Below are 27,625 nucleotides of genomic sequence, written 5' to 3'. Positions count from 1 at the left end.
CAATTTTTGCTTGTGATGAGATATATTACATTTTTCATACTGCAATTAATGTATTGTCTCGTTCTGTAACTTTTTCTTGTGATATTAGAAACAAAACTATCACCACAGAGCATATGAGGACATAAATTACACTGTGTAGAACCACACTTAAAGGTGCCCTGATAGGACAGCCAGGTGGGGATTTGTTCACCACACTTGGTGATAAAATCTTCCCTAACGTATCACTTTTTCTGGTAACTAATTTGCACCTAGGACCCAAAATGGTTTTAAGTTTATTATCTGTCTGTAATATGGACAGGTGTTTGTTGATAATATTTTTAATACTAGAAAGTTGAGGGCTAAAGGTGAGTATGCAAAGTGGTGTTCCTGGTTGTTGTAATTGTGATTAATGCGAATATTTTTCTGCAACAGGGAATCTCTTTGGGTTCTTAAAGCTTTCTCAAATGCTTTGGTGAGTATGGACAGGTGATAACTCCTCGAAAGTAGTCTATGTCTCAGGTTACTGTTTAACAAATTCCTGAAAATTGCAACATAAATGCCTGAGGCGTAAGAATTGCCCTGTTGGAATATTTTTAATCAAATGTTTGGGATGGGATGATCAGGCCTGCAGTATGGTATTTGCAGCACAACTTTTTTGAAAAAGAGAAGTCAGGACTCCATCATCCTGACCTTTTAACATTATGTCCAAAAAGTTTATCTCTGTGGGATGGAATTCCAAGGTAAAATGAAGATTGAGGGCATTGTGATTCAAATATATCACAAAATTTTCGAAGTTCTCTCCATTTTGTCCAAATGAATATTAGATCATCTATATAGTGTGCATAGTAATAGATGTATTTCTTATAAGGATTGTTATCGCTATATATACTGTATGTCTATATTCCCACCAAGTCATATATAAGTTTATGTAACACTGAGCAAATTTCGCCCCATGGCAGTGCCCTGTTTCTGAAGGTAATACTTGCCGTTAAAGAGAAATTATGTGTTAACAGAAATTAAACAGCCTCATGTAAAAAGATTTTTAGAGGGACATCATAAGTACTATAATTATCAAGATGACAAGTGATTGCTTCTAAGCCCAAATGGTGAGGAATACAAGAATATAGAGCTGTAATATAAACCCACTATCTTTAATGCAAGATGGAGAATGTAACACTATGGGGCCCATTTACTTAGTTTGAGTGAAGGAATAGAGGAAAAAAAGTTAGAATTTCGAATGGTTGAATATGGCTACTTTGACCATCGAATGGGTTACTTCGAACTTTGATTACGACCTTCGACTTCGAATTGAACGTTTCAAACTAAAAATCGTTAGAATATTCGACCATTCGATAGTCGAAGTACTGTCTCTTTAAAAATTTCTTCGACCCCCTAGTTCGCCACCTAAAAGCTACCGAGGCCAATGTTAGCCTATGGGGAAGGTCCCCATAGGCTTCCTAACAATTTCCTGATCGAAGGAATATCCTTCGATCGATGGATTAATCGATGGATTAAAATCCTTCGAATCGTTCGAACAATTATTCCTTCGATCGTTCGATCGTAGGAATAGCGCAAAATCCTTCGACTTCGATATTCGAAGTCGAAGGATTTTACTTCGACGGTCGAATATCGAGGGTTAATTAACCCTCGATATTCAACCCTAGGTAAATGTGCCCCTTTAGGTTGTAAGTAGAAATCTACTAGTCCTGAAAGCAGTTCACCAAGAGAGCCAATGCCTGCTATTATAGGCCTCCCAAGGGGGATCTGGTTGGTTTGTGGACTTTCGGTAAGCGATGAAAGATTGCTACTGTCGGATGAGTAGTTTTTAAATATTCTCCAACTTGTTTGGTGATTACACCTATATTGGTATGTCTATCAACCAAAGTGAATGTACATGGTTTTGTCCATTACCACTACCAGACCCCCCTTGTCGGCAGATTTGATGACAATATTCTTGTCCATTTTTAGATCTTTGAAGGCTTGTCTTTCTTTCATACTTAAATTAGAATTTTTTGAAACGGTAGTGTTATGAAGTTCAATGAGGTCACGTTCCCACTCATATATAGTTGTATATGAACCACATTGTTATATGAAATTATCTATTCTAAAGTAGCACTATTTTTGAATTCTATATAGAGGGAAAAAACTATCTATTTTCAAACAGATGGCCTGACTGTAGGTCCAGTGAAGGGCAATGGTTCATATGTCCCATATGTAAATTTATGAAAACATGATTTCATCATGTTTCTGCTTATCTGAAAATAAGTTTTTCCAATGTAAAACTTTTTTGTGGAAAAAAACCCCCTCAAATTTGTAAGATTTATTATACTCAGATGCTGCAAAAAGCCTGAATTCGAAAATCCTCCATCTTAGACCTGTTGAGGTCCTGTATAAGTCAAGGGGAAAGGCACCTTTCTCAATTTGAAGTTTTCGTGGTCTGTGTTTAGCCCGAAAATCTGACTTTTTCAGAGTTTTTGTACTAAAACTCAATTTTTGGGAAAAAGGCCCAAAATATTCTAGCGGTTTAGATTTTTGCTCGAATTTATCAAGCTTTTTCACAATTTGATTAAAATAGTTATTTTTATTAATAAATAAGCTAAAAACTGGCATGGGAGTGTGGTCAAGCTTTTTTATTGGGACAATGAGATAAATTCTGTATAACCCCCTTAGTGTTAAGGAAAACATCCCCGTGATTCCATACCAAATCCATGTCATATGAGTTTAAACTGAACTGATATCACAAGTGACAATAAAGCAATCATCAAGCCCATTTTACATTTTCCAGTAGACAGATAATGGGAATTGTCCTTTTAGATATTATAGTAAGCTAAATATTTATATAGATTTAATGTCAGGTATTCTGACCCCAATGCTATCAGTCTTTCTGGAGGGCTAATGTAACACAGGCATGATTATCGATGTACTGTAAAGACTGTCAGCTATATCTGATATATCAGCTTTGGCAGAGAATACACTCAGGGATCTTGGAGATGGATTTGGACATCATTTATATTTTTTTTAAGTTGGATATGTACATTACTTATTACTTTTACTTAAATGTTTGACTTTTTATTGGTCTTTATTTTGACTTCTTACATGTTTTCTTAAATGTATTTTAAGAGATTGTTTAAAGATCAGATGAAAGGTGGAAGGGAATTCCAAAGAGAAGGTGGTACTTGAGTTGTTGTATGCATAAGAAGAAATAAAGACTGACGCGTTAGATTAGTGTAAAGGGTGGTTTTGTGAATAGCTGGACATAGGTTTAGTAATAAAGGGTGATGCAGTTATGTAATATACGTTTTACTGCAATTTAAATTATATAGGGAATGCTACAATCTATATTATTCTTCAAATATGGGAACATAGGAGTGTGTATTAAAACAAAAAGTATAGATCTATAAGACAGTGGTATACTGTATGAATCCCTTATTTTTATAAATATCTTGCAGGTACGTTTGGCAAGGTAAATTTGCAGCTGTATAATGAGCAACTAAGGGTATAGAGTAGAGAAGGTGATTCAAATGATTATTGACTATGGGGCAGATTCACTAAAGGATGAAGTGGCAAACACTAGCGACAAATTGCCCCTGCAGGGACATCGCCAGTTCACTAACAGGCGCAGGCAACAATTCGCTAGCAAAACAGACCATCACTAGCGGTCATTCACATTCTATCGCCAGGCGACATTTCTCTCTGGCTAAAATGCCGATTTTACTGAACGTTACCTCTTTCACCAGAGTTGACTTCACCACCTCAGACTAGACAAAGTGCTAAATAAGAAGTTTGATCTTCCTCAATCTTCTGTCACTTACATCATATCCTGAGGCGAAAATGCCTTCAAGTTACAAAAGCGCTGGCAACTATTTCTTTTTTGAAGTGGGATTGCCTACAAAAGTCCTAACAAACTTTTTTTGGGGAACCGGTTTTCTCTAGACATTTCCTAACATATGGAACGTTCATTTTATAGTGGGCTCATGTGGAGGGCATTATATAAAGTCTCTTGTCTTTATTAAGGTTCCCTGGACTTTTGTTATAAAAAGTGGTAACTTCAAGCATTTGCACCAACATTTATAAAAAAGGCATCCATACAACTTTAAATTACCTGCTGTATGCAAATTGACCTAAGCTCAAGATCACTAGCGAATTTTCACTAGGCACAAAAGAACGATAGTAAATCTTCACTATGAAATGCTCGCACTTCTGAAGTAACGCTAGCGAAAAGTCGCCAGCGTTTGGCGCCCAGGGTGCTACTTCACATATTAGTGAATTAACATAGTGGTAATAAATTTGCACCTGGTGAAGTGGTGCGATGTGTGCGAATCGGTCGCTGGCGACAATTCACCCTTTAGTGAATCTATTCCTGTAACTGAAACAGAAGTATACTTTTGAATAGTGCACAACCTACCCTTATATTATGTGGGCATGGAGTTGGCATCATTCTAGAAATTATTTTTTGGAATCCTATTTATGTTTTATACATCTCCTTTTATTAAATATACAAATATACAAAATGGAAATAGAACCGTATATACTCGAGTATAAGCCGAGTTTTTTAGCCCCCAAAATATGCTGAAAAACTCTACCTCGGCTTATACTGGGGTCAAGCACAAAAACGGTTGCCGGTGTCTAAGAATAGTCACCGGCGTCCGAGAATAGTCGCCGGCGTCCAAGAATAGTCTCCTAGATTATTCACCGGCGTCCAAGAATGGTCGCCGGCATCCAAAAACGAAACGCTGGCACCTCCAATGGGAGCAGAAACCCTCAATTTTTTGATTGAAACTTACCAGAAGCTGCTGCATTTCTCACCCTAGGCTTATACTTGAGTCAATAAGCTTTCCCAGTTTTTGGAGGTAAAATTAGGTACCTCGGCTTATATTCGGGACGGCTTATACTTGAGAATATCCGGTAAGATATGTATGATGGACACAAGGAAGCCTGAATTAAGTGAAAATTACACCACAAGTTGTTTTTTTCTACAGAAATGTGTTGCCACAATCTGTATTGTGTAACAATCATGTCTAATATTGATTACTGACTTTAAAAGAACAACATTTTGTGAGGAATACATAAAATAGTGATAATGCTATTATGACGTGAATGGTAATAGAATGTATAGTTTAATGCAAACATTAGGTACAAAAGGAAGTGGAAGCACCTCTGAGAACACCTACCATATTTCTGATGGTGGATCTTTCACCATCTTTCAGAAGAGTCCATCGGGCCCTAACAATAATTGGGTGATGTAATAAGAGAAGAAAAAAAAAATATATAGAGATAAACACTTGCAGTCTTGGGGATCTCAGGACAGTTCATAAATATTGTAATATTTCTTCTGCCCCATACAAGTTTGTTACATTACAATATCATAATAATAACATTAAATAGTATAAAATCTTTGCATGTATTCCTATATTTATCTATTAATGTTTTTTATGTTCTTAAATGGCATCATTATTACCTCTAAGCTATTCATGAAAATTGTGTGTACGTAGCTTTTTCATGCAGATTATGTGATCATCTTTAAATATGCTATTCTCTCCACTATCCCCTTGCCTGTTTGCTTCAGTGACTACATGTGATGAGTTCTACTGTAGCCAGAAATCAATAGTTGTGGTGGAAGAACAGAAAAGAAGATATCTTTTTGAAATGTCAACCTTGATGAAAGTAGCCATTAGCAAAACTGTTAAGCTGGCTACACATGGGTGAAATCTAGTTATGGCTGTAGATAATCAACTGATTTTGCAGTGTAACCACGCAAATAGGAAAAGGTTACTGGTTGATTAGTTTGATCTACAGACCACAGGCTATAAACAGATATAAAGGGCCAGATTCAATTCAGTGAGAAAAATGTTTATCACGTGAAAAGTCATGGATGAGATTTAATTTGGGGTGCAATTCAATTCAGAAAAACTTTTCTCATGGTTTATCATGTGAAAACTCTATCCAAGTCTATGGGAAAAAACTGGAACTGAATCTGGAGAAAAGATTTCTCTCCTCGAATTTAATCTCATCCATGACTTTTCATGTGATAAACTGTGAGATAACTTTTTTCTCCCTGAATTGAATCTGGCCCAAAATCTTATGTTGGTCAAATGCATAGTGATCAAGTATAGACTGTACAAGCCAGAGGGGATATATTGTGGATGGCGGATATATATCCCCAGTATTTCGTTTTTAAGAGCCACTCCTTTAAGAGACAGCAGAGGGTTAAACAGACAGAGGTGAGGTGGGCTGGACATCCAAGGAATGTTTAAGGAGGTGAACAGCAGGTGTGGGGTGTAAGAGTTTAGGAGCTGCACGTGGAAGCTGCCTGGTGATATATACCTGCTGAATGGATTGAGACCAGAGCCTTGGGGTCTGATAATAGGGACGATTTTCCTGCTATGACATTTCCCAGGAGACCAGCCTGTTTAGTCTCCTGGTGTACTTAATGCAAGAACTGCTGAAGTAAGCCGTTTGTTTCATTTTTGGACTTTTGGTTGCTGAACACAAGCTGTTTTCTGTTGTTGCAGCTCTGCTGCTGAAAAAAAGCCTGTTTGAGTTAATAAATAAATGGACTGTGTTTTTCCTTCACTCTGCAGTGGCCTGCATTTATGCTGCAAATCCCGCTGTGATCCCCCTAAACTTCACACGACATTTGTGGCTGAACTGGCAGACCATTAATTACTAGAAAGAGGAACTAAGTTCCTTCTAACCGCTAGATCTTGTGGAAACGTAATTATATTGTTAAATGTATATTTAGTCTGAATCAGATATAACTCTACATGAAAAGCATAAGGTGTTACTTGTGGAATAAAGATTATCCATTTGATCTTATACTGCGTTCCGAGGAGTCTTTGGAGTGCGTGCCCAAAGCAGATCTGCAAAGTAACATGTTCTCCCCAAGCTACGGGTTGGGGGCGCAGCACCCGGGCCACCAACGGAGATTTTAAAGACGCTTAAGTTAGCGACGGGTTCAGGGCAGTGGCACCTGAACCACATCTATTACTTGGTGAGCGCAGTTGTAAAAATTTGAAATGTATAAGTACAAGCGACCAAGTAGTAAATTGATTAATTAAGTTGGCAGCACCTGTTCCAAATCTGGTATTAGTATTCACTGAATCAACTATAAGCCAGATGTTTTTTTTCAATACCCAGATTGAATACAGTTCTCTTGCGATATCAATAAATTAGTTTTTGTATGAGGATTTTTATGACCTGAAAATACTGAAAACACTGAAATATTTACTGAGATTCTTCTAGCATTCTGAACATTGACAATATTATGCCCACAATGCAGTATGCCTGGATGTACTAAAAGATTATTATTTCTGCCTTCGTGCCTTTAAGTCCCTTTAAGATTCCTCTAAAATTCACTCCTGGCAACATGGTTCCTATCATTTATCCCATGTCTTCTATTTGGATCTTCAGGTCTCTTAATGACATGTGCATGACTACATATTTTGATGCAGAGTATCTTCTCCCTATTTATCTCATTCTATTTATTTTCTACTTATTCTGGGAATAATTGTTTTTATTGAATTGGGTATTCTTATAATATATATTCAGTCTTGTAATTTGTGCTTCAAGTACAAGATGAGGTTCACCCCCCACTGGGTAGTTTTCATTGCCATCCATTGTGTTTCTAAAAGTCTTTTCCACTACAAAGGTTCAAATACATCAATACTTGACACTGTCCTGCTTCATCATTTTCAAGCTTTAACAGTAAGAAAATACAATAACCTGGACAGTTCTGATCTTAGTTTTCTGACAAACCAGTATATTTAAAGATCTTTCTTAGGTCTTTTATCCTTGCGGTACCAAGTCTGTCTCATATTTCTTGATTATGTTGTAAATAACTGATCCTTAGAGGTCCAATTATCTAAAAAAAAACTAACTTAAATTAAAAAAAAAATGCTGCTCCACCATTTTACTTACATTTCCCAGGATCCCAAGCTCAGGTGCAGCAAAGTAAAATCAGACATTTTTACTGTACTTCAAATGCCCTAGCCCAAGTTAGGTATGCCTGGGAAGTAAATAAAAGTTTTTTTCATCTGGTTGGTGCATATTTTTCTAAAAAATGTAACTGGATTTGCAGTTAAATTCTGCATTTCCATATCTGTTGGTAAATAGTGATTGGCGAATCTGACCTGTTTCACTTTGCCAAAATTTTCGAAATGGCGAAAATCAGTGAAACTTCGAAAATTTGTTCATCACTATTGGTAAATACTTCCATGAAATCGTGGCAAAATTTGGTGTGAAGAACAAAATGTCCATAGACATCAATGTATTTTGCACAGTGCACAAAGGTAGAAAAATGGGTCAGGGAACTCCTTCCTGCTGTGCCTCTTACCACATGGCACTTAATCACTAAATATTTATACATATGTATTTATTATAATGCCTGTATCCATGAGTTTACATTGTAAAGCTGTACAGTGATACATATCCTAGTAGTGCTATATAAATAAAGTTAATCATATCTACAGGGTCACAGGTATTTTTCCTATATCTAAACAAATACATATATTATTGAGTTTGCTGCATGGTTTGCATATTGCTTTTATATTTAATATGTGTACTTACTAGCCAAATGAAATTTAAATCTTTGCAAACAACTATCATATTTTAAGAAAATGGCCTTTACACCCACAGATACCATTCCATTTTCACTGTCTGAGAGATGAAGTCTTTCTGGGAAAATGATCCCCTGTCTTAGATAATTGCTTTGGGAGGGCCAGATACAGAGACATGAAATAGGGAATACAGAATGTGTTAGTATGCAATTAAGTTTATCTGTGAAAATAGCAAATTACACAAAGCAGATGTATCTTCTTATATAACATCCATAAAAGTTGCGTGCTTTTGCATTTTATTTACATTTTATTTCCTAGCTATGTTTGCAGTTATAAATATTATCCTGAAGTCGTTTGTATAGAATTGATCTGTAAATATAAATATAGATAAGCAAGTAGACTTATTTAATAAGGGGAAAAGAGAAATTCCCAGAAATCTTCTGTAAAACATATAAAAGCTTTTTTATTTCGTTGGGTTAGAATTACAGTTACATCTTCTCTCTTTGATTGATGTAGCATCTTGTGGACCAACTACTGAATATATAAGATGGATATAAATGTGTATGTAATTTACAAATACCAATCAGTTGTGGGTTTCCTCGAAACACAACAAAACTGATTTTGATTCATTAAAATAAATAGGAGGAATATAAATATATATTTTTTTGCCAACACACATAGCTTGAATCAAACACTTCCAGCTGAGTTGAGCATACTGATTTTCATTTCTATTTTTAAAAAAATTCTGTTCTGTTGTTTTTCAAAATAAACCTTATATCTGTCATATGCAGTAGACCTTTATCATACTTATCTTACCAGACAATAGAACAGAAGTGACATTTTAAAGCAAAGGGTTCATCTAGATATAGTGTATAAAATAGACAGCATATTCTAGGAACAATGCTTGGTTTGTTACCGACTGAATGGAGTTACCCCTACCCCCCAAACATCTAGTTCCAGGCTTCATGCACATCTCGTTGGTTTTGTAAAACTTTGCTTCATTTTTAGTCTTTATTTAAATATTGTCTCTTAATCCTGCTGTTAAATAGGAAATTACTCATAATTGGACTTCTACTTTATATAGCTCCTTTTAATATATTATAGCATTTTTTTTAAAGCCATTAAACTTCCAATTACCAAAAATACAAAATTCAAAGGATATGAGTCATTTTCCCATTCTTAATTTTGTGATGGAAAGCTTAATAAATTATTATGTGTTTTAATGACTTTGAAAGCAAAATATTATTTTTGTCTATAAAGCCGTGTTTTAATTCTGGCATTCAAGATCATTCTGTCAGAGGAGTCAATGAAAGACTTGACAGCTTGTAATCATTCCTTTTTCACATATCCATCAATAATGACAATAATGCATGCAAGCGGTAATATAATACATTCATTTTTAAATTATATATCCAGAATCCACAGTAGTTGATGTCCTTTGGAAAATTTTTGCTATGCTAATTCACTAACGTGCAAAGTTGCATCCAGGGCGTCGAACGCTGGCGAAGTTGCGCTAGCGTTAATTTGGCAAGCGAAGTTGCACTAGCTGTGGGTAATTTGCATATGGCAGGAAGTTAAAGTTGAATGAACGTATATGTTGCAGCAAATAAATTATATTACACAAGCCCAGGATAGTTTAATAAAAGAAAATAGAGTTGTTATAATGCCCTACACATGAGCCCAGTGTATAGTTTATGTGCCATATGTGAGGAAATGTAGGGGGAAGCAGGTTACCCCAAAAAATGTTTACGCTTTTTTGCAGCCTATCACCCTGAAAAAAGGAAAAGAAGCCAACGTTTCTTGGGACTTTTGGGAAATTTTCAACTAAATTTTGAGGAAGTCCTATCTACTCTATTGCACTTTGCCTGGTCTGAGGTGGAGAAGGCAAGTCTGCCGCAAGAGGCAACGTTCAGTAAAATCCGCATCTTAGTGAATTTGCGCAGTTACGTCCCTTTGCCAGAGCACAACTTCGCCTGGTGATTGAGTGCGAATGAGCGCCAGCGTCAGTCTCTTTCACTAGTGAAGTTACGCCTGCGCCCGTTAGTAAATCGGCGAAGTACCGAAATGACTTCACGCTGGCAAATCTTCGCCAGCGTTAGTCACTTTGCTCTTTAGTAAATTTGCCCCAATGTATCTTCCGGTTAGGGCTGTTATGTTTAAATGGAAGATGAGCTTGTTGCCATATGTAAAAGCAAATCTGTTTGCACAGGTTAATTTTAAGACTTGTTTTCTTCACAAGTTATAATTTAACATATTCATTAGAAATTATTATTGATTTTTTTGACGTTATACTCTAAGCATATTTGAGATCAGACTTCAAGATTAGGCAGTAGCTTTATAACCAGCTAATAATAATAATAATAATAATAATAATAAACAAAACCCATACACAAAGTAAAAAGAGGATTTGCATTTACTTAAAAATGAATACCTGTAGTAGAGATTAAGAGAATGGGTCCTTGTTTGGCTGCATTTGTAATTGACCAATGCTTAGGAAACCAATGCCATTGCAAATGAAGCAATTAGCATGCAAGATGGAAAGTGAAATTCAGAAGAATACAAGATTATAACAGTCTTTATAATTAATAATTATTTATCTTCATGATTTCATATACACCAGTGGAGAACAATATGAATTTAAGTGAATTAAAGTGACAGCACATGTCAAGTTAGTCATAGCATCCAATCAGCATTTAGGATTTTACCTGCATAATAGCAAATATCCTATTGGTTGGCTGCTAGACCTGGTACAAACATTGTGGCTTTTATTAAAGTATTCGCTCACCTCTCCAGAGCAAAAACATAATTCAAGTGTCATAATGGGATGATTTACAAGCATAGCTGCTAAATTCGGCAGCATGTTCACTTGGCAATAGCAACCAATCAGAGATTGGTTCAGAAAGGTCTGTTATACATTGGAAAATGAAGCAAAGACCAGATTGGCTGCTATTGGCAATTTGCACTTCAAGTTTTCACCTATGTTCTCAAGTCAGCCGTCTTTTATATGGAAGAGTCTTGTACTTGAACTTCAAATGCTTTAGTAGAATGATTGGTCCTCTTAAAATATATTAATATCCATAAGTCACTTTGTACTTGTGCAGTATAAAAACAAACAGGGTAACAAGAAACTCAAATATGGATCAATCCAAGACAATTGTATAGTGACTTATCACCATATTATTTATTAAGCTGACATTTTGTCCTCACAGGGAATATATACAAATATATATAAATATATATATATATTATCACAAAGCCTTGGTACCAGAGACTTGGTGAATTAGAGGATTTCACAGAACCCACCCATTCTAAAATGTTTATTTCCCCCTATTGTCAAATCAATTGGTTAAATTCACCAAAATGGTGAGTGTGAGCAGATTGGGGGCCCGAACATCATGATTTTTAGAGCATTCTGGATGCCTGGGTCTGTCTATCTATGTTTTATGTAAATATATATTTACACACACACGTTACATCCCGAAAGATAAATATTTCTGTTCAAAGCTGGTTTTATGTTTCAGGTTTTAAAATCCTTAAGAGAGTTCACGGTTTTCAGGGAAACCAAGATTATATGAAGGTTACTAATCCCAGGTTCTATCTAAAGGAATATGGTGTAGAATATTAATAATGAAGGCTGCCAGACCAGATACACAGCTTAACAGAACATATATGTAATGGCATACAGGAGTTCACAAAAGATCATTTGAGCAATTTGTTTTTCAGGATTATAAGTGTTCCAGTGGTGTTTCTAAATGAAATATTTCCCCCCTCACAGTTTTGTTCTTATCCCTTTCTTTTAAGTACAAGCATTGTATAAGCACAGGTATTGTCCTTGTGACATATTGTTTCCCAAATGATGTTTTCAAAATAAAATAATGGTGAATTATAAAATGTTAAAACTGCAAAGAGAAGTGTGTTTACTAAACAGTTAATGTCTTCAGCAAACACACAAAACATTGCTGAAGTGAAAACCAATCAATAGACAAGAGTGTAGGCATCATGACATCAACTGTTTCCATGGATTCCACTAAGGGCTTATCAGAAAAAGTCACTGTATGGTTGCTACGCATCATGCCTCTTAGACATTGTTCACATTGACGTATAAAGTGAATCCAATGTTTACTGAGGTACAAAAGCAACAAAGAGTGTATCTATATGAGCACACATCAGCCACAATGTACCTCAGGCTCTCCAGATGCTGATGAAAATTGTGTGCAACTTCCAACATTCCACCAACAGTCAAAGTGTTCAGATACATTCCAGCCTTGAAAAGAATTGTCCTTTCTCCAAACATTCAGTTTGTGTCTGTGAGTAAGGATTCAAATGAGTGACTGTGTTCAGTGTACCTGCTGAGCAGTACCACAAACAGAACAGAATGGCACTTTAGAGATGTTTTCCTAAGAAGTATCAGTAGTTACTGCTGTACTTGAAGGATTTCATTCACCCCTCACCATATTGTCAGTTAAGTTCATTCAGAGTTTGAGAAACAAGATATTAATAATACTTATAGTTCTGAATTATACCTGGGTGTATTCTGCTCTAAAATTTGCACTGTGCAGCATTTCCTTTTCTAGCTGCCAGCAGATACATTTCCAAGACCCAGAGCTATTTGCAAGCATGCTGCCAGTCTTCTGATAGATTTCTGGGGCATGTATTTGGTTTCTGTGTAATTATTAGAAATTGCTGTTATTTCTAAAATTGCACACAGGACCACAGCCATTTAAGGGCAAATATAAGCACACTTTAGGAGCATCACAAGCCTTTGATCAGCTATGGAATGTAATGGCGCCCCTGTTCCAAGTGCTACAGTGCTTATTGCAACATAATAAACCTTACAATGTATGGAATTTTTTTCTCACCCTACAGTTGCTAAGGGGTCATGAATAGTCAACTAGATGAGTGAAGTCTATAACAGTTTCATTATTAAAAGTGCACTGCAGTTGCCATATTCCAGAAAACGAATCTTCCAATTAAACTTCTCTGTGGAATAAGGCATTACAAATCACAGCAGTGTACAGTAGATCAAGTATAAAGTCAAATATGGAACAGGCGACTGGAAAATACAAAACATTATTGACAGTTCTACATTTTTATGCCAGAGAGAAAAGAGCATTTTCTTTCTATACTCAAATTAATATATAATATATCTATATATATCTATATATCTATATATGTCTATATTCTGTTGCTCTGAATTCATTACAATTAAAAAGATACAATGCTGATATAATTTATGCAATTTTTGTTAAAACAATTTGAAATTTTTTAAACAATTTCCTATAATGAATCAGGCTATAAACAGAGAGTATTTAATAACATTTTATGATTTATGATAATAAGAGGGTTCTGTAAACCAAAAGGGAAGCCTGTAGACAATACAGCCATGACTGAAAATGTTATACATTTTTTCAAAAAATGTAAAAGCTACTCTAAATTTAAAATAAAAAAGTCTGACCAAACTAGAATAATGTCCCCCAGTAGCCAATGTGTCTGAGTAATAAGACCATGGTGCATTTCCCCTTGTCCCAGCCCTCGGTCTAAGCCACATTCTGGAGTTGACTGGATGCTATAAGCGATAAAAAGCCAATATTTGTACACAAAAAGTAAAGAGGAAAAATTACACAGTTTGCCTTTAAAAATAATTATTACAAAAAAAAGGTGTTAGTACCACATTTTGGCCAAAATATGTAAGCTTATGTGCCACATTAAGGACCCTCATTGTACATTACATGATTTGTGAGCATTCTAAGTTTGTAGTGCATTTAAAATCAAGTCCCCCAGCAACCTATGTATCTGAGTAGTAAGACCATTGTGCACTTACCCTTAGCTCAGAAGCTCTAGTGAGAAAGCTGGGAGCTTTTAAGCACCAGCTTAAAGTTTTATTCAAAATGTAAAAATATCCTATCAGATCTAAAAAAAAACCTTAGACCTTAGACTTTTTTCTTAGCACATCCTTTGGAAGAATAACTGAAATCAAGTACTTCCTATAGACATGGATAAGTATTCTGCATCTTTCTACTGGCAGTTTGCTCAATCTTCCTTTGTAACCTGCCCAGTTCTTCCAGATGTAAAAAATGGCTCCTCCCAACTGCAGTTTTCAGATCTAAGTCCAGTGTTTTGTCTTTTACCACTGCTGGGTCATTGTGATTGAAGTGTGCTCCATCATGTTAGTTCCATGGTCTGCAACAGAAACCCAGCTTTCTGACATTTTATTCGACTATGCATTCTAACATGCTTTAGTAATCTCCTAATTCCATGATGGCATGCACAGATTTAAGGCAATCCAAAAACATCATCCAGCCCCCTCCATATTTGACAGTAGGAGAGATTTTCTCTCCCTCACAAGCTTCATTTTTGGGTCAAGTGAAATATTCTAATCACTGATCTTATATATACTTCTGGATGATGAAATCAATGACCAACACCTTGACAAAGTCAGGGAAATAATTGAGCTACAGGTGGTGAAATAGACCTATAAAATAGATGCATGATTACTATTCTCTACCTAGTTTAAAAGTGCCATTATTATTGCAAAATAAATTAGTTTTAATTTCATTTAAGTTTAGTTTTTATCAATTTTATAGTTTTAACTGTATTTTGCCCATATAAAGGGAGCCACATCCATCATTTATTATTTTGGCTATTCATCCTTTACCACTAACACTGGGGCCAGTATATATGCAGAACTACATTGCTGAAGATTATAATAAACAAGGACTAAACCATTGAGTACATCCATAAATAATAATATTGGTCATTTGAAAATAAACAGATCATACCTCACAAAACTTTTTTTTAACCACAAAGCATTCAAGGTGCACTGAATTATATAAATGGCCAATCCCTCTTCTATCTCTGAGCCATGGTCTGGGATCAGCAAGTAGAGAAAACAAACAGGCTTCTGTCCTGTGCATGGCCCATCTAGTCTGAAACTCATATCATGACTCAACTAATTATCAGTGCAGCAGATTAGGTAAACAAAGAGAGAGCGTCGCTTTAGATTATAGGGAAGGTAATTTTTAAGCAAATAAATCTATTTCTAAAAAAAGGATTTCCTTTTTCTCTGTAATAATAACTCAGTACCTTGTACTTGATCCAAACTAAGTTGCATGAATCCATGCTGGTGGCAAAACAATCCTGTTGGGCTTATTTAACAGTTTACATTTTTAGCAGAGATCCAAATTACAGAAAGATCTCTTATGCGGAAAATCCTAGGTCCCAAGCATTCCACATAATGGATTTGTTGTGAAACCTGAACAACTGGAGCCCACTTCAAGTGAAAAGATAAGGTTTATTTGACAAAAGCTTCATGGATTCCTAACTCACAAAGAGTCAGAACCCCAAACAAAGAAATCACAGAGTTTTTATAAACTTGGGAACCTGTGACATAAGATCTTACAGCATAAATGGGTGTAAAAGAGAATAGAGATATCTCTTCACAGCACAGAAAAACATAGAACTGCCCAAATAACCAATAAAATGGTTCTTCCTCAAGGTCAAGGTAGTACTACCACGGCTAGCTTGAGAACAGAATCATAAATCAAGGGGGTTTCCCGGGCAAATCTGCATACACAGAAATGTATACTCTCAAATTCCATACCTGTACTACAGTTTTCCATGACTACTGAGACTACAGCAGATGGGTAATCCACTGGATTAACAGACCACCCTTTTTGCGAAGACTTTAGGATTATATTCCTTGAATACATAAGGGATCTCTATTATTAAATAGTTTAATCTGCCATATATAGTTTTTTTTTGTTCCGGTTTCTGGATTTCTCACATTGATGGAATTGTTCTCAGTTCAACAATAACAAAGTCCTGTATATTCCTGTAGCTTTACCTGAGAATAACGCTAAGAATGTGGACAGTTATTGATTCATTCATGCATTAAGTAAATTCCCCTTTGGTGAGAAGAGATGCAGCGGCTTTGACAATATGATCTACTTTTTATCTGAAGTTGGAAAAAGCAATGTCATGGCTGAATCCTCCAGGATATAAAATGTGCCACAAATGTACAGCTACAGTTTGTCAGAACACAAACAGTTCCTACATTGATTACTTTGATTGTGTGACTGATTTGTGTGTGGGTTTTATAGAAGTTCATTGTTATTCATTATCACTGCACAATATGTTTAGAGGCTTCCTTTTGAAAAGAGCTTTGCAACTTCATAATAAGGACGTTTTTATTGTCAAAGGGCTGTTGTACCCTATGCAGTATTTAAAATCTATTGTTTATGTATTAAAGTAGAACTGTTATTGGTTATACTTTATGTACTGAAAACCATACAGTTACTATAATAGCATCCAGCTACATGTATCAGTACAGTTATGGGATCCGTTATCTGGAAACCGGTTATCTAGAAAGTTCAGAATTACGGAAAGACCGTCTCCCATAGACTCCATTATAATCAAATAATCCAAATTTTTAAAAATGGTTTACTTTTTCTCTGTTATAATAAACAGTAGCTTGTACTTGATCCAAACTAAGATATAATTAATCCTTATTGGAAGCAGAACCAGCCTATTATTTAATGTTTACATGATTTACTAGTAGTCTTAAAGTGTGAAGATCCAAATTACAGTAAGACCCCTTATCCGGAAAGCCCCAGGTCCCGAGCATTCTGGATAATAGGTCCCATACCTGTATTACCGTTTAAAAGCATAGGTAAGCCCCTTTTTACAGTATATATATCTTCATCTATATAACGCTTGTTGATCCATTCTGCAGATGCATCTTCCTCTTCATGTATACAGTAATGGGTGTCCTTATTGGTGCTACTGGGTGCATTTTCCCATACTTGCTATACCTAGAACAATGCTGTTATATAAATACACACACATATATATATATATATTCTATTTAATCCTGTGTGAGATATTTTAAAGTTCAGGTTATCTGAAGACAGCTAACACTTCACCTCAATCAATAGCCTTTCACACATACTGCAGCTGTTGAAAAAAAATATTTTGATATATTTTTCTAAAAAAAATCCAGTCATTACAAGTTACATTCTAAAGGCCCTGACTGAATTAGGCCATGGCCTGAAGGTCTATTTCTAATGATCTGGTCCATATGAGCATAGCTAAATGACAAAACTATTGCCTGTTCTATTTCAACATCACCAATATGTTATTTTACTGTGTAATTGATTCATAGATTTGCATTGTTGCACCCCCTTTAACCAAAATATTTAAGCATGAAATGAAAGGCAACATTCTTTTTCTTTTCAGTGAATTGAGCTGTAAGCATACTGCGTGTGCTTAATTTGTAACCTGTATAAATATGAGAATCTGGAAAAAATTATAGGGTGAGGTATGATTTCCAAGCAATGTTTATGAAGAACTGTTATTTTATTATTTTGCTACAGGAAACTGAGTGTAGAAAGTACAGTGTCAGATATTGAAAAGTGCCTTCATCTTTAGCAGCATTTTTAGTAGTTGGTGTTGATGCTATTATTTATTTATTTATTTAAGGTAACATGTCTTACCAAATATGATTTGAGTTCATAACTGTTTTTATACCCCCGATATTGCAGGGAAATGTGAATGTGGCCAGTGCACTTGTTTTCCTCCAGGAGATAGCAAAGTGTATGGAAAAAATTGTGAGTGTGATGATCGACAGTGTGAAGACCTAGAAGGCAAAATCTGCGGAGGTAAATTAGTAAACAACTTATTATTACAAATTATAAACCACTGTTCTCAGTTTCTGTATGTATACTAACACAGATCCTTTGATAGTATACTGTGATGTAGGCAACTTAGATCGCTCAGAAATAAAGTTCTCAAAATTCCCCAGCACTTAATTTTATATCAAAATTAGGCTTCTTAAAAACCGGGAGGTCAGGAAACTTCTTTGCTTTATTGGGAGGTCAGGAAACTCCTTTGCTTTACCAATCAGCGACCAGGTTTGACAGACAATAATCCATCAATAACCCATTTGGATGGGTATAGCATACTGTATATATATATACAACATATACAATTACATTTCCAGATTTCAAAATGTGTAAAATCAAATGTATTTTGACTGTGTGATTACCTTTTGAATCATACTTTTCATCTTGCACCTTTTTCACAGAAAGCAAATATTACAATATAACCTTGAAAAAAAACCAAACAATTTTAATATTTTACGATGTCCCAGTCAATAAATAAAAGCTAGTGTTTTTAGTGCCTCAGCATCTAATGTTGGATCATAAAATCAGACAACACTAATATACTCTAGCCAGACACACATAAATGACTAGGAAGTTATGCAAAGGCTTTTTCCTCTTGTAACAACACAACAAAATAAATGTCTGTGCCTATTAATGTACATATACACTTGTTCTCTCCTTTAGCCAACCTTGAAAAGCAAAGGATTCAGCAAAATTTTAAATGTACTCTTGGTGATTGTTTTTGGTTATATTTCTAGCAAAAGCTGACTTACAGTCAGTTGGTTGGATGAAAGAAATGGGGTTAGACATATGTTGTTAGAATGTACAGCCACTTTACATACACAGCAGGCTGTGTGTACGAATAAAATAAGAACCAAAAGCATATGCGGTCTTGTATCAATATTTTTTGGATCATGGTATATATGGATGACAAACCCACTCCTAATGAAAGGCAGATGACCAGTCATTAGATATTGTATTAACAGACTGCTGTATGTTTTGTTTTTCACACTCCTAATCTAGAATTTAAGAGTGGAGCATAAGTACCTTTTTCGTTTGTTTTTAGAACATGGAACCTGTTCTTGCGGTCGATGCATTTGTGAGGCTGGGTGGTTTGGAAAGCTGTGCCAACATGAAAGAAAATGTAATATGACAGAGGAGGAAAGCAAAAGCCAGTGTGAATCAGATGATGGCATATTGTGCTCTGGGAAAGGTAATAAGAATGAAAAGAAACACAAATACTGTACTTCAGTAATTGTATTGCCTATCAAAAGTACTGTATTTCATGAAAGATAATCTCCCCAGGCTATTCCAAATCAGAATTTACTTTATAAGTCTGCAGTCTGTGAGGCAGTTCAACAGTATGTTATCCTTATTCTAAAGTAGAAAGAATACAGAATTTTTCTGAATGCCATTTTAATTCATTTGATGTTATGCTACACACACACGGGGTTATTTACTAAAACTCTAATTTATCTCATATATTTTTATTAAACCAAGCTCACCCAAACTCCCATCCACGATTATATCTTATGTATCAATAAAATAACTTGAAAAATTGGGAGAAAACTCTATAAAATTTAGTGAAAACTTGAATTGTACAAATTTTTTGAACTTTACTCCCAAATCGCTTGATTTTTTCAGGTTATCGCTGGAAAACCAAGAATTTTTCGGATTTTCAGGCTAAACCTAGCACAGACCACAATATCTTCAAATTGGGATAGGGACATCTGCCATTGACTTGCAGTGTATACATGACCTCGATAGGTTTGAGATGCCTGGTTGTTAGATTTAGGCTTTTTACATCATTGGGGTATAATAACATCCATTAATGTTTTTTTTTGTACTTTTTTGGGATATACTTTTCTTTTCCAGCCAGTGCTGCATTCCCAGTTTTAGTTTCAGACCAAAATGGCAAGAAAAGTGTCAAATATTCCTCATTATAGCACTATCAAAACATATGTTCTCCAGACAGCTGAAATGACATTTGGTTTTTGTGGTATTGATTAAGCTGGCAAGGAAAGTGTGGCACTGTAGAACACTAATCAAGACTTTTCTTTTTTTACAAACCCTTGGATGTCTGAATATAAAAACATGCATAAAATATGCACATAACAAAACTGCTATGCTAAATACAACTTGTGCTATGTATGCAGTTTTCAACCCATTGATACTCCCTTCCTCTCCTTTGAAGTTGAAGTTGAATGTGTTATTCTTGAATTTCCTATAGCCGATTTTGTAGTTTGTGCTATGCTTTGTACGTTTTCCTAAAATCCATAATATTGACTAGCATGCTATCATACATGGCAATACAGATAACCAACACATTTTGATAATGGTCCTGTTATTTACCCATAGACAGAAAACAAATGGTTATGTAGACCTTTACTGAACTCACAGCAATTTGCCGCAAAAGAAATGGGTAAACTGAAAATATGCTGTCAGCATTAAGTATTCATACCCAGTTCTCCCTTTTCTTATTCCAGCCTGTAAATTGGATATGTGCGTTTAAGACCTAACATGTTCCAGGCTTGTTGGATCTTCTGGAAGTTTAGACAGTACTAGATGTATATATATCCTGAGTGAGCAGTGCTTAAAGCTAAAAAAAACTAAAGCTTAACCAGATGTTGGCTAGAAATGTTGTGCATTTTGTTGTGGGCTTCTGTACCAGATCTGTGCCTTCAAAGATGACCCAGTAGCTCCCAACTTTCCTTTCTGCTGGTTCACTGCACATGCTCTGTGTTGCTGTCACTTACTAAGCTTAGGGACCAACTCACAATATACATTACACATAGAATATAAATGTCACAATATAAGGCTGATTAGTAAATAATACAGATAATTACTACATGGCAGCACATAAACAACTAGCATCAGAATTTAATAATCAGCCTTGTAGCATCAGCTTATATTACAGACAAACCTCATTATCTGCTGGGTATTTATGATGACCACTAGGCTTAGCTTCTCAACAGCTACTGGATCAGAAGCTGAAGTGCAAAATGGATACTATGGTGAAATACCCTTAATTCATTATAATAAAATACCAAGTGCGACACACTTTGCTGTTTTTATTGTGTAAAATTTGTTTAGAAAAGTCCCAAGGTCTGAGGACCTTTCACATAAGTTAGACCAAGGATGATAGGTTAGCCACCAAATGATAAAATAGCCTACTCACAAAACTGTAAAGGAATGAAAGGTTAAAACTAATTAGGCTTTATCAGAAAGTTCTATAGCACTACACCAGTATACTCTCAATGTAATGCTGATCTGAGTCCTCTGTCAAAAGAAACACAACATTTCTTTCCTTCTATTGTGTATACATGGGCTTCTGTATCAGACTTCCTTCTTTCAGCTAAACAGGACGCTGGCTTGAGCATGCTCAGTTTTCTCCTCTCTCCTCCTCTCCCTGCTGTAATCTGAGCCCAGAGCTATGAGTGAGCAGGAAGTTATGTCACACCACGCTAATATGGTAGCTGCTATCCTAAACAAACAGTAAAACATTTTACAGAACACATATAGCATTCTAGATTGCACTATTGTGGCTAATCTGTAGGCAATAAACTGCCTTGGTAGCTTTTCTTTTCCTTTAAAAGTAAAAACACATCAGCCTAATGTATTTAATTTATTTAATTTTTTTATAGTCCATGCTGTCTTCAAGTACTTACACAATATTCATAATTAAGAAAGAGTGACATTATATAATGGTACAGACATGTTTATTTAATATCACTATGCCCCCACAACTGGGTATACTCAAAATATTTGTGAACGTTGAGAACGTTGAGCACTGGCAATATATCTGTTTTAATTATACAATGTTCACAACTTCCTGTTATCAAATGTAGTGTGTTGCACTGGACATACCATTATAATTAATTAAGGGTACTGCACCATAGTATCTGTGTTGTGCTTCCCTACAAAGTTTTGTTTTGTATTGGAGAGTCCAGCAGAGTGAACCAGTGGCGGGCAGTTGCAGTCCAGAAAATATATTAGCAATTGAAGATGCCACAGTATGAGCACTGAATGAACTTTGTTTACACTGTTCCAATTAAAGACAAGGTATTTGCCTGAAAGCAGACTCTACAATGCTGTGCACCCACTAATGATTTGTACAAGCTGATTGTTTAGCCTTGGTCTTTCTACCTAATTCTTCCCTATCATTTCAGTAATGTTAAGGTCTTCACTTTCAGCCAGAAGTTGACATAGGTTGTCTTCCACACAATATACTGGGCTTCTCCGTAAGCCCTGCTGGCCCTTGGATATCTTCTCACCATCCTTTGACCTGTGTCACCTTTGGCTTTCCTCAATCACTTTTGACTCTCAGTCACCTCGTCAAATCTCCCTCTGCTCATTGCAGTGGCAGGCAGCACCCCAGCCCCTCTTTTTAGCCGACTTTTTAGTTAAAGTTCGGTTTTTCGTTCTACTGCGCATGCGCAACCGCATAAAAAAAGAGGAAGCAGAAAGAAGATCACTCCGTGGCGCTCACTGGTATAACTCCGGGCCGGTGCAGTTTTCTGCTGATAGGAGCGGCCCGGGGTTTCAGGTAAGTCAATACAATCACTTGGAGGTGCCTAACATTTGGCAACCCCAAGTGCAAACAGACGTTCCTTCTCCTTTAAAAATTATGTATAATGCATAACAAGCCGGGCAAGCGCTGGAAGGAATATCAAGTTCTCTATCCTGCTGGGACAGTAACTGGGAAACAATAATAAAGCTGCTAGAAGCCTAGAGACCCCACTGTCAACATCTGAAACCCTATTCCCTCCCCAAAGAATATTAACATTAATAATTACAGAAAGTACAGCTGTGGAAACGACAGAGAAAATTATTTAGGACCCATACTTGATCAGAGACGATGATTTAAGATGGGCAATTTGATGGCATCTTACTAAAGAGGATAAAGGTTTTCTAAGAACTTTGAAACTATTATTCTTGAATAATTATTATTCTTGAAATAATTGAAAGGCAATTTCAAATTTGCATTGGAAATAGACTAAGACAAATGAAAAGGCGAGGGAATGTAAGTTCAAAAAAACAAAGAGTGATGCCAAGGGATAAGGTTATATTTAGCTTACTTGACAGTGGCTGGAGGAAAGACACTCGTGAGAAGATAATTTAATCTGAAACAAAGCAATGAACATTTGCAAAGCAGCAGAAGCTATTGAAGAACAAACATACACGATGACACATGGTTCAGATAAAAGCATAAAAACCTAATCTGAGGATATTTTAAGAAAGATTCACAGTGACTCATAGTTTAAAGTCAGCAAAGAGAACTACAAATAAAGGCAAAAGGAGAGAAAATAATAAATAATTCCTGGATGTATGTGTATACATTGTATATGTATAAATATACTGTATAGATATAAACACATATATGTAAAATATATTTACTTGTGCCGTAGTCCGTCCTGTCTATGAATTTATGATTGGGTTGTCATGCAGCAGATAAGCTAATACAGCAATGCATCTACAGGTTTCATTTATCTCAGGCTGACATAGCGACAATTATATACTAGTGTCTACTGTTCAGACTTGTCATGGGGAGACAGTACTGTTGCCTGACATTGTATACCAGTGCCTTGCTGCCCCATACCTTTAAGAGCTCATCCCATTGACAATGACAACACTGGCAGGGTCCCTTTCTTCTCCCCATTGGTTTGAGTACTGTACTCTTATATAGTGGGTGTGGGTTTTGGTGTCATTAAGCTAATAAGCAGTGTCTGAATAGAATGCTTTACTTATGTTTGAAAACAATATGTAATAGTGTGATTTTGTAAAAGATATCACCAATTTTCATTCTTGCAAAGAGAATCCTTTTTCCTGATACCCCATGTGACAGAAGCCCTGTCTTGCTTTATGGCAGGGATTCTACATAATCACTCATATGACTTAAGGTATGGTGATCCAATTTCTAGAAAGCCCCCCCCCCCACCAATCTGGAAAACCCCAGGTCCTGAGCATTCTGGATAGCAGGTCCCAGGTTTACAGGTTTTACAGAAGATTCCATAAAATCTGAGAATTAAGCAATAAGATTACATCCCATTGCAGCTGACAGAGGGTAAAGTGGGGAGTCTTTAGCATGTAATAAATTCTGAAATGGCCTGGGAATGCCATTGATAATGTATTCTCTATCAAACAATTACAAAATTGTTTCTTTAAACTGCCAGGTGAAAGTCAGGAACACAGAAGAAAAACAGTGTTAAAAATACATTTGAGAAAACAAGATGTTATCTGCTTTGGCAGACATCTCTTGTCTCTCAAGCTTACTGTTGCTGCAAGTAATGAGCCTTTCTGCTTTTAGGTTCCTGCCACTGTGGAAAGTGCATCTGTTCACCACAGGAGTGGTATGTTTCTGGGGAATTCTGTGAATGTGATGACAGAGACTGTGACAAACACGATGGCCTTATTTGCACAGGTAAACAGAACATTAAATGCACTCAAAATACAGCTCTGCCAAGAAAAAGACTTGTTCTATGCATTGTTTTGAAGGGCTGTTTTAACTGTTTTGTAAGAATTTATGCTTGCAAAGCGTGGGTTTTAGCTTCTTTTTCTTCTGTTTCCTTCTCTCCAGTCATGGACTCCTTTGCTCTAATATGAACCAGATTTTTTCCAAACTTCTTTCTTTCATTAGAAGGGCTTATTTATAACAGGGCACAAGGTGACATTTTGAAATAAAACCAGATCCAAGTGCCTATTATTTTTCAATTTGCTCCATCAGGATTTTTATTTGCCTATTAATGTAATCTTTGTGCTGGCAAAATGGATTGCAAAGAGTTGTACCTATTTATGTAATCACAGTAGTGAAGGTGTGAATCAGTGCAGTTTCACTTCGCTGAAATATCTGTGAATTTACCGAAAAATTTGTGAAATGGCAAAAAATTAGCAAAAGCATTGAAGTCAATGGGCGTCAAAATAATGTTGACGCGCATCAATTTTGACGCGAGCGTGCTCTTGACATGTGTTCACCCTTCTCTATCTTTCAATCTGCAGTAAATAAAACAGCCCTGTGAGCAATTATCACAAGTAGATATCAAGTAGATTAAGGGGCACATTTATCAAGGGTCGAAGTGGATTAGAGGGAATTTTGCGAAGTTCAAAAAGTTCGAATTTCAAAGTAGTTTTTTGGGTATTTCTATCATCGAATAGGCTACTACGACTTCGACTTAAAATTTGAAGCAAAAAAGTTTGACTTCGAAAATCTAAAGTACTGTCTCTTTAAAAAACTTCGACTACAATACGTCGCCAAATTAAACCTGCCAAAGTGCTATTTTAGCCTGTGGAGACCTTCTAGAGCATGTTTCTAAGTTTTTTCAAGTCGAAGTAAAATCGTTCGGTCAATGGATAAAATCCTTTGAATCGTTCAATTCGCAGGATTTTGTTGTTCGATTAAACGATTTTCCTTCGACTGCAGAATGGCCAAGTTCAGTAAAAAAAACTTAGACTTTAATATTCGAAGTCGAAGTAATTCAATTCGATGGTCGAATTTCGAAGTATTTTACACTTCGAAATTCGATCCTTGATAAATGTGCCCCTAAATAATATGTAATCTGATCGTTCCTGTGTGGGTTACTAGACCTGGGCAAACATTATTATACCTTTTATTAAATTACCCTTAAACGTCAGTTATACGGACTGAACTAATTTTACTGGTTCATTTGGTGCACAAATTCACATCATCAGGATGTGTGGTTCTGTGGTAGTCCTTTAAGTTATTAGGCTTCGTTTGTTAACAAGGTATGGTTCCTATTAGTATAAGGGGCTGGCCACACAGGCAGATTCGGGGAGATTAGTCACCAGGCGACAAATCTCCTCTTCTTCTTGGAGACTAATCTCCCCTTGGCACACGGAACGATTCATTTTCCGAAGTCGCCCGTAGTTGCCTCACGAGGAAACTTTGGGCGACTTCGGAAAACAAAGCATTCCGTGTGCCTGCCCACAGGTGATTTACATTTTAGCCGGCGAAAGGCAGGGGAAGGCAGATCGGGCAGATTAGTCACCGCGAAGAAGAGGAGATTTGTTACCTGGCAACTAATCTCCCCGAATCTGCCCGTGTGGCCAGACCCTAAAAGGGTGACAGCAGTTATTTATCTTAGGTAATATTCTGTTTATACAGGGCAACTAGACAAAGGGAATTACACTTATTTACATTACTTAATAAACCTTTAAGCTTATTCCCTTTCTTACAACATAATGTTTTGTTAATTGTGCTGTTGCTCAATTAATCTAGGTGGGGTAACTTGTTTTTTTGGGAGGGTGACTTATCTAAGGACTTATTTTCTAAAAGCTGCAAAAATAAATATCAATAAATGTCAGAAGGTACCTTCTGTAAAGGTCAAGCTTTCATTATAAACCTCCTCTTCACAGTCTTATCTGTCTGTTCCCTTATTAAGTCTGATATTTCAAAAAAGCGATAGTTACTGCTAATAAAAGCGTTAAGGTCTTCAGGTGCACAGGGTGCAGATGAGCACAACTGCATCCATCCACCACACTATAATACATGTGACTAGCAAGACAGCATGATTACAGAGTGCAGCACTTCACAAAAAAAGCACAGCTGAAAAGATGCCATTAGTTGGTTGAAAGTCTATATTTCCACTCCAAGCTAAATCAAATGCAAAGTGCTCCACATATAAAAAGCTGAACATTGCAGGGGCCAGTTAGAGTTTTGATTATGACCTGCTAGTTTTTAATGGGGTATCTGAAAGAGTACATTTTGATTGTGATAATTAAACCCCTATTCAATTTGTTACAGGCAACGGAATATGTAACTGTGGAAACTGTGAATGCTGGGAAGGATGGAACGGAAATGCCTGTGAGATATGGCTTGGAAGCGAATATCCTTAACGTTAGCAAGAATAACAACAACACGTGCAAAGGCAAATGGAAAAACAAACTATGGAAAATGACATGAATCTTTTCTCTTTTTCAATAGCCTGTTAGAATGTATAACACAAGCTGAATATACTCACCATCACTAGGGCCGCTCAAACAGACTAAGCCCTGTATGATTTACATTATTTTTTTTCTTGGATGAACAAAATTCTGATTAACCATGAAATGTTTGCATTTGTGCTGTGATATGCATGAAAGGAGAAAAAAAATGTTTTTTGCATAATTTACATGGTTATCAGAATAAAAAATTAAAAAAGGGAAACTTTGAATAATAGTTGTAATTATTAATTACTGGTATGGGTCTGGCACCCAAAATTGTTGCCCTATTTCCCATGCCACAGGGTACAGTAATATCTGTGGTTAAAGTGTTGTTTTGTGGTACAGGTATGGGATCCATTATCTGGAAACACATTATCCAGAAAGCTCGGAATAATTGAAGGGCTGTCTCCCATAGACTCCATTGCTTTTTCTCTCTAATAATAAAACAGTACATTGTACTTGATCCAAACTAAGATATAATTAATCCTTATTAGA

At 36.0% G+C, this 27,625-nt stretch overlaps 1 protein-coding gene across 1 annotated transcript in view; it reads left to right on the top strand.

The window, feature by feature from the left end:
* itgbl1.L (integrin subunit beta like 1 L homeolog) overlaps positions 1-27,353 on the top strand; it is an 87,570-nt gene extending 60,217 nt beyond the window's left edge. Inside the window, 4 exon segments of the mRNA NM_001090841.1 lie at positions 18,074-18,190; positions 19,260-19,406; positions 24,501-24,614; positions 26,952-27,353. Of these exon segments, the coding sequence (NP_001084310.1) occupies positions 18,074-18,190; positions 19,260-19,406; positions 24,501-24,614; positions 26,952-27,043 (470 nt within the window). The 3' untranslated portion in view covers positions 27,044-27,353.
* The last annotated feature ends 272 nt before the right edge of the window (positions 27,354-27,625 follow it).

The sequence above is a fragment of the Xenopus laevis genome, chromosome 2L (genome assembly GCF_017654675.1).
Source record: "Xenopus laevis strain J_2021 chromosome 2L, Xenopus_laevis_v10.1, whole genome shotgun sequence".
Classification (NCBI taxonomy): domain Eukaryota; kingdom Metazoa; phylum Chordata; class Amphibia; order Anura; family Pipidae; genus Xenopus; species Xenopus laevis.
This window is presented reverse-complemented; position numbering and strand designations above follow the sequence as displayed.